The sequence below is a fragment of the Conger conger genome, chromosome 5, assembly GCF_963514075.1.
Source record: "Conger conger chromosome 5, fConCon1.1, whole genome shotgun sequence".
Classification (NCBI taxonomy): domain Eukaryota; kingdom Metazoa; phylum Chordata; class Actinopteri; order Anguilliformes; family Congridae; genus Conger; species Conger conger.
The window spans coordinates 9,927,094-9,940,717 of record NC_083764.1 but is presented as its reverse complement, the minus strand read 5'-3'; the positions used below and the strand labels follow the sequence as shown (position 1 = coordinate 9,940,717).

Here is a 13,624-nt window from a genome sequence, read left to right as displayed (position 1 = left end):
AAGGGCGCTTTACAGCCAGGCCTCGCTGTAACACCCCAGGTGCTCAGTGTGCGATCGCCAACTCATCTACACAGGCCTGTAGGAGGCGATCTCACACCAGTGCTGTCACGCCTAAAACAGTTAAGCGGGACGAGTCACATGATCCGATCACTTTGGCTGCACCCATGCCCCCCCTCCCAGACTACGGGGTAGGACCTGTCCCCTTCTCAGGACAATGGGCCAGTGAGGGCTGGGGTCTCACAGAGAGGGAGTCAGGGAAAGGTCTGGAAAGGGGGAGCCTACGGCCACCCGGGGAGACCGTCCAGGTGGGCAGAGGAGTCTGGAAGACGAGGGTCAGGGTGCTCCGTTCGCTCTCCGGAAACAGAGGGGGGCGTGTGTATGACTACCTTGAAGGGGGGGGGGGGGGTTGTGCTGTCTCAGGGTCGTTGTGTGGGTGGGCTCCGCCAGGGTAGGCTCAAATGAAGCTACGCTAATGAAGCGCCACATACCACACTCTCTCAGGGACAGTCCCTGTGTGTTGATGTTAGAGGCTGTGTGTTGGTGTGTTGGTGTTAGAGGCTGTGTGTTGGTGTGTTGGTGTTAGACCCTGTGTGCTGGTGTTAGAGGCTGGGTGTTGGTGTGTTGGTGTTAGAGGCTGTGTGTTGGTGTGTTGGTGTTAGAGGCTGTGTGCTGGTGTTAGAGGCTGTGTCTTGGTGTTAGACCCTGTGTGTTGGTGTTAGAGGCTGTGTCTTGGTGTTAGACCCTGTGTGTTGGTGTTAGAGGCTGTGTCTTGGTGTTAGACCCTGTGTGTTGGTGTTAGAGGCTGTGTGTTGGTGTTAGAGGCTGTGTGTTGGTGTTAGAGGCTGTGTGTTGATGTTAGAGGCTGTGTGTTGGTGTTAGAGGCTGTGTGTTGGTGTTAGACCCTGTGTGTTGGTGTTAGACCCTGTGTGTTGGTGTTAGAGGCTGTGTGTTGGTGTTAGAGGCTGTGTGTTGATGTTAGAGGCTGTGTGTTGGTGTGTTGGTGTTAGAGGCTGTGTGTTGGTGTTAGAGGCTGGGTGTTGGTGTTAGAGGCTGTGTGTTGGTGTTAGACCCTGTGTGTTGGTGTTAGACCCTGTGTGTTGGTGTTAGAGGCTGTGTGTTGGTGTTAGACCCTGTGTGTTGGTGTTAGACCCTGTGTGTTGGTGTTAGAGGCTGTGTGTTGGTGTTAGAGGCTGTGTGCTGCTGTTAGAGGCTGGGTGTTGGTGTTAGAGGCTGTGTGCTGCTGTTAGAGAGGCACAGGTGCTGGAGTCGGGACATTCACACAATAACAGAATTAGGAGACGGAAAAATTGAGAAATTGTCTGTGATGGGACTGCGGTTCAGCATGTGGACAATGGGGCAGTTTGTTGGCAGGGCTGGTGTAACCGTGGCCTGGGCATTCTCTGCCCCGTCTGGTAATCTGTGGCAGTTACAGAGCGAGGGAAAGAAAGTGTGTGTATGTGCATGTGTACGTGCATGTCAGAGGTCGCGATAATGAAGAATTCAGCTTTTTTTTTTTTTTTTGAAGCAAACAAAGAGGTAAAATGCAGGAAAAGAACTACACTGTGTTCTATAAACGCCAATAGTCTTTTTTTTTTCTTTTTTCCCCAAGCTTACAATGAGCAATGACCAAAACATGACCAAAAGAATAATTACTCCTGTGATTTGACACAAAAAAGAATAATAATCTAGCGAGCAGCAGTTCTGTAGGCAGAAATGCGTTGTTAATGAGAGAGGTCAGAGGAGAATGGCCAGACTGATCAAAGCTGACAGGAAGGTGACAGTAATGGAAATAACCACACATTACAACTGTGGTATGCAGAAGAGCATCTCTGAACACACAACGCATCAAACCTCTAAGTGGATAGGCTACAGCAGCAGAGTCTAATAAATAGCTAATAAAGGGCTGGCAGAGTGTATACACATATGTATGCGAGTGTATCTGCGTATGTGTACGTGTATGTATGTATGTATGTACGTACATACGTACGTACAGTGTATGTGTATGAGTGTGTATATGTACAGTATATGTGACTGAGTGTATATGCGTATGTGTATGTATGTATGCATGTATGTATGTATGTATGTACAGTATATGTGACTGAGTGTGTATGTGTATGTATGTATGCATGTATGTATGTATGTACAGAATAGTGTATGAGTGCGTATATGTACAGTATATGTGACTGAGTGTGTGTGTGTGTGTGTGGGTATGTATGTGTGTATGTATGTACAGTATATGTGACTGAGTGTATGTGTGTGTGTGTATGTATGTACAGTATATGTGTATGAGTGTGTATATGTACAGTATATGTGACTGAGTGTGTGTGTGTGTATGTGTATGTATGTACAGTATATGTGTATGAGTGTGTGTGTGTGTGTGTGTGTGTGTGTATGTATGTACAGTATATGTGTATGAGTGTGTGTGTGTGTGTGTGTGTGTGTGTGTATGTATGTACAGTATATGTGTATGAGTGTGTATATGTACAGTATAGGTGACTGAGTGTGTGAGTGTGTGTATGTGTATGTATGTACAGTATATGTGTATGAGTGTGTATATGTACAGTATATGTGACTGAGTGTGTGTGTGTGTGTGGGTATGTATGTGTGTATATGTACAGTATATGTGACTGAGTGTGTGTATGTGTATGTATGTACAGTATATGTGACTGAGTGTGTGAGTGTGTGTGTGTGTATGTATGTACAGTATATGTGTATGAGTGTGTATATGTACAGTATATGTGACTGAGTGTGTGTGTGTGTGTGGGTATGTATGTGTGTATATGTACAGTATATGTGACTGAGTGTGTGTATGTGTATGTATGTACAGTATATGTGACTGAGTGTGTGAGTGTGTGTGTGTGTATGTATGTACAGTATATGTGTATGAGTGTGTATATGTACAGTATATGTGACTGAGTGTGTGTGTGTGTGTGGGTATGTATGTGTGTATATGTACAGTATATGTGACTGAGTGTGTGTATGTGTATGTATGTACAGTATATGTGACTGAGTGTGTGAGTGTGTATGTATGTACAGTATATGTGTATGAGTGTGTGTATGTACAGTATATGTGACTGAGTGTGTGTGTGTGTGTGTGTGTGTGTATGTATAGTATATGTGTATGAGTGTGTATGAGTGTGTGTGTGTGTGTGTATGTATGTACAGTATATGTGACTGAGTGTGTATGTGTATATATGTACAGTATATGTGACTGAGTGTGTATATGTACAGTATATGTGACTGAGTGTGTATGTGTGTATATGTATGTACAGTATATGTGACTGAGTGTGTGTGTGTGTGTGTGTGTGTGTGTGTGTGTGTGTGTGTGTGTGTATGTATGTACAGTATACGCGCGGTGCACGCAGCAGAGCCCAGTGAAAGTAGGTCAGCTCAGTGCCAGGGCTGCACGCAGGCGCTCTGCTGCCTCGGCCGCTGCGTGGGGTTGCTGTAGAAACAGGCAGCGTGCAGCGAGGCGGTTACATCAGCCCACCGGAGGCAGGCCTGGCGCAGGAGACAGACGGGGCGAGTCCCGCTCAGACGCCGGAGCTGACCGCGAAACCGTCGACAAGGCCTCCTCCTCCTCCTCCTCGCCTCTGTCCGAGGGGCGGGAGAAACCCCCGCTGCCCTTCTGTACCGTCCTCTCAGTTTGAGCGACCATTTAAGGTGTGGTGACATCACACATATGCGAGTAGAACGTTCTTAACTGGACATTCTAATGCTGATGTCACAATCACAACTGGTGATTGAAAGCACAGGAGTTCTAGAACAATGAGGGTGGGAGGGGGCATTACAAAATGTGGTCTTCAAAGGGATGGTGGTGGGGGGGTTGGAAGTGCTTGGGGTCTGAATAACCCCTTAATGTGTGGTGACATCACAAATATGAGATCGCAATGTTTTTATCATTCTAATGCTGATATAACGATCACTATTGGTAAAAAAAAAAAAAAAAAAACTGTTCTTCAAAGGGTTAACCTGCACCATCACCTAATACATGCAGCATAACAGCCACTCTGAGATGGCGGGAAAAGTTCATGACGGGATTTATCCTGGGGCTTGTGTAAGCTGGATCATGAGTGGGAACAGTCACAGGTCAGAAGACCTCAGTTACAGCACATTATACCGCACACACAAGAGGTGAGACAGCGTTTATGTGACAAGTAGGTGACTGCATCCATTCACATCGCCTTGGCAACCACAAATCTGGGATTACTGGTATACCGGGCAGGAGGAATCAGTAACTGACAACAGCGCATTGTTATTGTTAAGTGAAAGAACACATCTATTGTGTGCAGCGTAAACTCTTCAAAATATTTTTGGAATAAAAGAAATAAAAAGAAACAGTTTTGTAGAATTAGTGAGTTCGCTAGTTCACAAGCTAAGCATTGGTGAAAAACTAAAGCAAAATCAAAAGTCTATAAACCTTTCAACTTGTACTCGCTTCAATCTTTGTGGACAGGATCGAAACGGGCGTCTCGCCGGCTAACTAGCCAACTAGGTAAGCCAGCTTTGTTAGCTAGCTATAGTTGCTAAGCTTGCTGGCTGACAAATATACGGATTGCCAGAGGGTTTACAATTGATCAATAGATTTTATCTTTAGACAAATATTTGAGAACTTGACTGTATTTTATTAGTGGGTGAAGTGCAAGCCAGGTGTTTGCCAGTAAAACAAGAAGAAGAACGCCAGCTGGCGGGATAGTACCCATTTATATACAGCTGGAGATTTTACCCAAGCATTTCAGGTGAACTATTAAAGGATCATTACATTCCAGATCACATTTTGTTTGAACGGTAGACGTGTTTGGTTGCCCAACAGCTCCACGGATCTCATCTGGCTACACAGCTGCTTGAACGACAAACCAGAACCTCCACACAGAAAGGTCCGGTCAGGATTAAAACCCAGGACATTTCTGTTGTGTTATCCGCTGCACCACCATGCTGCCACACATCATGTATGTGTTTTTAAGGTGTTCGTCCCAAAATGGAATCGAACCAAACGTGTGATGGGAACCGAACCCAGCGTCTGTGAGGTCTAAGCCCAGTCCCCTAACACTGCTCTCCGAGGTGCGTCCATACCCTCGAGTTTACCCTGTTGCTGCTAGCTGCTGTTCACCGCTTCTGAATCAGGACTGACCTTCAGAGAACGATACCCTCTGGACTTAATTACAAGTGATTTGCCGCGCCCCTCCAGCGAAAAAGCAAACCGAGAATGTTTGCAGATAGCATAACGTAATCTCAGGACTCATATAATATCTCGGCTCAATAAATAAGAAAGCGGACGGATGTTTATAAACAGTTTATGGCCAATTTATGGATGGATTAAAAAAAAGGGATTTCACTCGAACCTCGCATCCTACTCTGCTCCCTCTCTCCCCCAAGCGAGGCCCGATATTTATCGCGTACTGCACAGACGAAACGTGGGTAACGAAAGTCTGCACATGACCCAGGCCTGGCAGGAAGGGGGCAGTTAGGGGGCCAACAGACGCACCTCTGGCTCCGGAGCAGGGGTGGAGAGTCCAGTGGTGAGGACGTGAGAGTTCTGCTACAACGTCTCTTCCACCCATGAACTCAGCTAGCTGATTTCACAAATTAGTCCCACAATCCATGCAAATTTACAGGGCGTGACTTTCAAAATGGCAGAAGACATAGCGGAGAAGAAGCAATTTACAGAACGTTATCGTTCGTCGGTGCGGATGGTCACAGCGGTATCCGTTATAGTTATGGCTGCATTACAGTTATTTAGCTGATCCTTTTATCCAAAGTGACTTACAGTTGATTAGTCTAAGCAGGGGCCAATCCCCACCTGGAGAAATGTGGGGTTAAGGGCCCAACAGCTGTGTCATGACCCCCCTGGGCTTGAACCACCCAGTCAAGCGACTTAGGGGGCAGCCTGTAGCGTAGTGGTTAAAGTAAATGACTGGGACACGCAAGGTCGGTGGTTCTACTTCCGGTGTAGCCACAATAAGATCCGCACAGCCGTTGGGCCCTTGAGCAAGGCCCTTAACCCTGCATTGCTCCAGGGGAGGATCGTCTCCTGCTTAGTCTAATAAACTGTACGTCGCTCTGGATAAGAATGTCTGCCAAATGCCTGTAATGTAATGTAATGTAACTTAGCCACAAGGCTACAGGGTGCCCCGTGTCCAGATGGATCCCACGGTTATAGTTTTTGGAGTGGACGGGCCTTTAGGTGAGTGCAGGTGGGACGGGGGGGACTCTCCTTACCTCTGTCCAGAGGTGTCGCAGGGCGAGCCTTTCCTCTTGCGGGACTCGGGGATGGAGGGGTCCAGGGCGTTTTCCCCGAGGGCACTCATGTTGAGCTACAGCAGGCCTGCGGGAGAGCAAAGACGGTCAAGAAAGAAGGATGGGGAAACTCAACCGTAAGCCGCCGTTCTGCTTTAGCCTAGCTGCACGAGAGGCCAGGAAGTGAGGTGAGCAAGTCGACTGGCCCTCTCCGAGATAAGTATTCAAGACACAACTGTGAGATAAAAGCATCGATTTCGTACCGAACACCCTAGGCTATCTAATAACCGTGCAAACCCACGGTTTTTTTAAAGACAAAAAAAAAAAGGTCTGCATAAACAGATTTAAACACTGACCAAATTAGCCTCTAGGCTGGACCTCCCTCTACTGGTCCTCCCTGGCGGTAGTGAGTCAGGTGAGCCAAGCCCCCCTTCCCAAACCTACAGGTCCAGGGAGCAGGCAGCTGATGTTCAGCGTGACGCTTAAGAAAGCCGTTGCTTCCCCCCGCGGGTCCGCGCCACAAGCTACTCGTTCAAGAAACTACAACCGCAGATCTGTCACAGACAAGGTCCTTAATAAAACATTATCTTAAAGCCTTTGATCAGGAGACGGCAAAACAATATTCTCTTACGGAGGCAAGCTGTGACCACGGATAACGTGGTGAGACCAATGCCTTCATGTTATACATTCATCGGACGACAAAATGGAGTCCGGGTTTGAATACCGCCATTATGTTGCGGAGTTTACTTTCTCCACAGCTGGCCGACCCCGTTCTGAGAATGAGGAGAAAGGCCACGCTGAGCAGAAGGTTCCGGAAGCACTTCCGCCATGAACTCCATGGGGGTCGAGGTAAGGGGGGGGGGGGGTGTTAAAAGGGGTGTACATCGGGTTTTAGGGTCTTGGATTTGGGAGCCATGGCAACTGAAGACACAGGCAAGCTGGGCTCAGCTCTCTGGAGAGAAACAAACCCCCTCAAGGGCGATAGCCTCCTCAGTCTGGGGGGTCTGGGTTGGCGGTGCATAACAGCCTCATGATACAATCCCACAATGCCCCTGGCCCCGGGTGCTGTGGGTGCGCTGTCGACTCTTCTAAAGGGGGGTGGGGGGGTGGGGGGGGGGGGGCGCCGTGGCTGGCTGTAGTCGGCCCCCCAGGCCTGGCCCACACTGATTCGGGGGAAGGGGGGGGCCTTCTAAGGTGAACAGGCCTCTCTCCAGGCGGGAAAAGGCAGCTGCTCACGAGCCGCTCGTAATCCCCACAGCCTGACTCCCAGCACCTCGCCTCAAACGGACGCCCTCCGCAACGCCGCGGCCGCCGGGCCCGCGCGCACACACCGGGCGCGTGAGAACGCCGCTCGCCACACTCCAGAGGAGGAGAAGAAGAAAAAAAAAAAGGTGAATAATTCAATTTTCTCCCGGAGCTAGATAAATATATTAATAAACGAAAGGAAGGAGCGGAGCTGAAGGATGTCCCACGTGACGTGAGCGAGGGGGGAGGGGGAGAGGGGGGTCAGTTCAGGTCAGTGTTCGCTGCAGAGGCGCATTGGCATGCAGGCCGTGTCCGGCGCCGAGTCTCATTCATTCCCGCCGCCGCGGACCTCACATGCACTCGGGGATGTGACCGCCCGCCAGAGTGAACCAATTAAATCACGGGAGCCTCTCCCCCCGACAAACCCACGCGCTCGTGAAGCGCGCTGTCGCACCGCGTCTGACGGCTCGTAAAAAACCCCCCCCCAAAAAAACGCCAGATTTACAGGGGGGGAGAACCGCCCGTCTTGTTGTTTTATTTTTACAGTTGGTTTTTGAACTTGCCGGCCGGCCACCTCCTTCCGGCGCGTTCTCAAAACGAACGCGGGGTGTTTCGCGGTGTTAACGCCGTGTTTGAAAATCTGCGGCGACAGTTGCGGTTTGTGGGTTTACATCATCAAAACAGGAGGGCAGATTAGCGTAGCCTATTTCTCGGCTATTTCTGATTCAATTTCTGGCCTTTTTACGGACGGCTGATTGGTCCGTAATTACGCCGTTATAATTCGCCTCTTTGTTCGGCGCTGGCAATAGAGGGCTTGCAATTTTCCCGTAAGACTTCAATTACCGGAAACATTTCTTGTTAAGATTGTAAAAATCTTCCACCAGAGAGAATGGGATGGACACATTTCCTTCACAGCATATAAGGGCTATACATAGGGCCCAGAGAAGGTTCTAGAAATGATCAGTGGAGTAAAGACAGAGAAATGGCCCTCCTGCACTTACACATGCACACACCACCTCTAGAGGCCCCTTTGACCCACGAGTGCCCAGAAAGCTCTCCCCGATATTCCCTCTTTGCTCCAGCCTGCACACAGGCCAACCATTGGTTGCATTATTGACAAATATTTGGAGAGGCCCGGCACCACAGCAGCTGATGAGGCACCTCGAGCCGTTTGTGTCCCGAGTCTGGGATTCAACGCGGACGGACATCCGTCAAACGTACCGAGTTCCAACTGAAGTCAAAACCTCTGGGTCTCTACGAGCGACACAACAGAGAGAAGAACTGTCCACACCCAACCCCAGTTTGAAACAGGTGCAGAGGAAACAGGAACCTTGCAATGAGGGGAAAAAAGAAACAGCCCAGCCACACACTTAACCATCCGCTCCCGTGCATTTAATACTACAACGTTATGACCAACAGGGCCTTCATCGGGGGAAAAACTACAAACACAAAGAAATAAAACTACAAAGACCCTATTGGTCAAAACGGTGCAGTATTAAGAATATAGGAGGTTCTGTGTGCGGACAGTTTCCTTTTTCCCAACATCATTCAGACTCTTTACAGCACCGCCTCTCTCTTAGTCCAGTTGACCTCCCTCCCTCTCTCTCTCTCTCTCTCTCTCTCTCTCTCTCTCCATCTCAATACAATATTATACAGTACATAGAAACACACACAGAAATATGGAAATCACATAAATGACATGAATGAACACTTACAAATCTCTCTCTCTCTCTCTCTCTCTCTCTCTCGATCGATATGAGGCGTGCTAATTTATCAGTAGTAGTTTATGATTATGACTGGAATGTGGAGTCCCGCAGGCCAGCGTTTGAAGGACGGCACCACCTTTGTACAGTGAGCTGCTCACTCGTGTTTGCTAATGGCTCGCGGCTCATTGGCTGGCAGCGTTGTGCAACGCTGACCAATGAGGCGCCATCCAGTAAGAGCAGGTTGATTACTTCACGAGTGGTGTGTACAATCTCAGACCACTCTGCACTCGCGTAATGAAAAAGGGCCCTACCGGTACAAAGCCAACTTTCTGCAACAGCCATTTAGCCCCATCTGAACAGTGATAATGTGCACTACTGGATGCAAGATGTAAACTGCGCAGATCAGTGTCTCAGTCACTGGAGGGGTTTTCAAGACCAGGCTTGATATGGTGCTAGATACCATTTAGCTTTTAGGCGGACTAAGCAGTAGATGCACTTTAGTGCCAGGGAAACGGCAAGGATTGCTGGGCAGGATGGCCATTATGTTACATTATGTCATTCATCTCATACTTAATGTAAGGGAGCGTTAATGAAATGCATCCGACTGCTATAGATGCATTGACGTCCCGATCACTATAGCTCTTGTTCACACACACACACGCACACACACACACACGCACACACACACAAGCACACACCGACACACACAAACACACACAGAAACAGACACACACCTGTAGTCACACAACGCCAGGGAAGAGTCAGAGAACCAATTCAGCAGCCATTCCGGCTCCAACAGAGCAGCAAACAGCCACATTTTCTGCACCCAAATGGCTGCCAATTCCACATGGCGCTCAACATACATTGTGCAAACACACACTAAAAAAAAAAGAACGAAAGAAAGAAAGAAACCCCATTTCCACAGAGTCTCGGTGTGAACAGAGGCGGCAGGTCTGTGGTCTACACCAGAGCGCCCCGGGCCTCTCCGTACAGCAGGGGGAAGTGGGCCCGACACACTCCCGCTACTACATTGTTTTGGTAAGGTGTCGCGCGCTGGCGCAGATACGAGGCACCACTTCCTGCCGGGGGAACTCCGTCTGCGATAAACGCGGGCGTGCACCGGGTCGAGGGTCACCTTTAACCACAGAGAGGAGGCCCCGACTGCACAGCGCGACTTTAAAGGGAGGAGAGGGCATTCGCGAGACTCTGCGCCCTGCCTCTTAACCATCAGCGCAAGGGCCTGCCTCTGCAGCAGCTTCAGCAGGGCCAGGAGGTCAGCAGGGCCTACTCCAGAGGCAGGAGAGAGGTGTGTGTGTGTGTGGGGGGGGGGGTCTTCTATTGGGAGGGTGAATGGGGGGCTCTGTTTTGCTTTTTTCTGACTGCCTTTTGAAAAATGGTTGCGGAAACAGTTTTACACAATCCGGTGAGTGATTACCGAAGAGAACGGCTCGACACAGGCCATTTCCATAACAATGTCAAAGCCAATTTGCAAAAAAAAAGACCCTAAAAGTAGACGAGTTGTCGTGCAGCTAAGTGAACTCGTCATTTCCTTTCCCGATCCTCTGTTACTCCACATTTATTCTAAACGGCGTAAGAAGTGTACGTTTGTGGATTAATCCTGAATAAACAATGGCCCTAATCCCAGACTCCGCGCTTTCGTTCCCACACCGGCCCTCCAGTTACGGCCTGATGAGGAGTAAGCTGCTGTCGATGTGTCGAGCTGTCAGCTGTTTAATTGCCTTTGGTGATAATCTGGTTAAGTGTTTTACATTCTTCCCACTGTCAGATATCTTCGCCATGTGACGGGGGGGGGGGGAGAGAATCCCCGATTACATTTCGAGTGGGAGAAGATCAAAGAGGCAGCAGCGAGGTCTGTGGAATCGCGTTTCCGTGCGCCTCTATATGTCTTCCATATGCTTTCAGGCGGCATGTTTATGCGGAGAGTCCTCTACCGATCTGTCGGCACGACCGGAAAAAATAAGAGAAAAGTACGGTTACGTTAATCCCAGCCACAGCGGACTGATTTACGGCCGGATGAAAACAATGTGGTCATCCGTGTGACGCCAACGGGCGACCAACCGACCGGGCCGGGAGAGCCGTCTGCAGAGAAGAGGTGTGGAGACAGAGACACACACACACTGCACACACACACACACACACACACACACACACACACACACACTGCGCGCACACACACACACGCACACACTGCACACACACACACACACACACACAGCGCACACACACACACTGCACACACACACACACACACACATTGCACACACACACACACACACACACACACACATTGCACACACACACACACACACACACACACACACACACACACACACTGCGCGCACACACACACACACACACTGCACACGTTCCTTTCCAAACAACGGGCACTTGCAGAACCCTTCAGGAAGAGAACAAAATGAAAAAACATACAGCACACTGTCCCCGCCCCACCTACAACTCGAGCCTTGAAATGCACACCTCAGATATACACACACACACACACACACACACACACACACACACACACACACACACACACATACACACATACATACATATAGTGCAGCACAGCCTACAAACTCTTTGCATGCAGCAAACAAACATGCACATACATGCGCACACAGTGCAGCGCAGCCTAGACATGGAACACATACACAGATGCACGCACAGACAAGCACACACACATACACAGATGCACGCACACAGACAAGCACACACACATACACAGATGTACGCACACAGACAAGCACACACACATACACACACACATGCATATACATAGTGCAACTCAGCATACAGACTGCACGCACACAGCAATGCATGCGCACACACTAGCACAAAAACACACACACGCATGCAGCTCAGCCTACAGACTATACACGCAACACACACACACAGCCCACACACACATGCGCACACATAGTGCAGCCCAGTCTACAGACTATACATGCCACACACACACACACACACACACACACACATGCACACAAACACACAGCCCACACATGCATATGCACACATAGTGCAGCCCAGCCTACAGACTATACATGCAGCACACACACACAAACACACACACACACAAACACACACACACACACAGCCCATACACGCATAGTGCAGCTTAGCCTACACACAGGGTATACGTACGTATATACACACACACACACACACACACACACACAGACACACACACGCACGCACGCACAGCCCACGCACGCATACGCACAGTGCAGCCCAGCCTAGACTAGACTATACACGCAGCACACACAAACAAACACACACATACACACACACACACACACACTCACACTCACACTCACACTCCACGCAGCAAACACTCCCGCTGCATGCGGCCGCGGCCCTCCCGCTACCACGGCAACCCGCAACCCGCACGAGAAAAAAATAAAAAGCAGAAGAAAAAGGGGGAGGGAGGTAAGAAAGAAAGAAAGAAAGAAAGAAGAAGAGACATACGTGCAGTGAGGGCCTGCCAGGCGTGGGGCAGCTCCGGGGGAAAGGGACGCAGACGCCCCGCTCTGGATTACGGAGCGGCCCACTCGCGGGGGGGGCCCAGGAGAGAGGCGCCCCCGCTGGCAGCAGGAGGGCTGGGGGAGGCAGGCTGGGAGTCCATTCCTCTCTCGCTTCTCTCTCTCTCTCTCTCTCTCTCTCTTTCTCTCCCCGTGGTTCGTTCTCTCGCTCTTTCTCTCTCTCTCCCTCTCTCTCTCGGTCGCTGCGCGCACGGCCGGACTAACCGCCCCACTCTCGCACACAGAAAAGCAATGTATGTCACAGAGGAAGAGGGGCGGACCACTCCGCCAGAAGCGGGGGGGGGAGGGGGGGGGGGGGGGGGTTTGGTGTGTGCGCACGCGTGTGTCTGTGTGTGCGCGGGGATTGTTTACACACTGTCGTCCCACTGCAGCGAGAGAGAGAGAGGTCCGGCGTAACGGACTTCACGCGGTGCGTTCGAGCGGAAAGGTACTAGCGAGAGGAGGGGAACGAAGCAAAACAAGGAAGTGAGAGAGAGAGAGAGAGAGGGGGGGAGAGAGAGGGAGAGCGACTGCTTTTGAAACTGACACATTCCAAGCTTTAGAGAGAGTGCGCCCCTCCCCCCTCTCTCCCTGCCCGTAATGGTTCGTTCCATGAGAAGCTGCTCAGTCACTGCTGCCGACTCCCTCCCCTGGCGATATGGGAGGAGGGAGAGAGGGAGAGAGAGAGAGGGAGAGAGGGAGGGAGGGAGAGAGAGAAGGAGGGAGAAAGAGGGAGAGAGAGAGGGAGAGAGGGAGGGAGGGAGAGAGAGAAGGAGGGAGAAAGAGGGAGAGAAGGAGGGAGAAAGAGGGAGAGAAGGAGGGAGAGAGAGAGGGAGAGAGGGAGGGAGAGAGCAAGAGATAGAGGGAGAGAGAGAGAGAGAAGGAGGGAGA

At 50.1% G+C, this 13,624-nt stretch overlaps 1 protein-coding gene across 1 annotated transcript in view; it reads right to left on the bottom strand.

The window, feature by feature from the left end:
• Nucleotides 1-12,807, bottom strand: part of ncoa1 (nuclear receptor coactivator 1) — a 40,229-nt gene extending 27,422 nt beyond the window's left edge. Inside the window, exons 1-2 of the mRNA XM_061243192.1 lie at nucleotides 12,681-12,807; nucleotides 6,220-6,325 (exon numbers count right to left, since the gene is read on the bottom strand). Coding sequence (XP_061099176.1) covers nucleotides 6,220-6,308 — 89 coding nt within the window. The 5' untranslated portion in view covers nucleotides 6,309-6,325; nucleotides 12,681-12,807. The remainder of the gene's footprint in view (nucleotides 1-6,219; nucleotides 6,326-12,680) is intronic.
• Nucleotides 12,808-13,624: the final 817 nt, after the last annotated feature.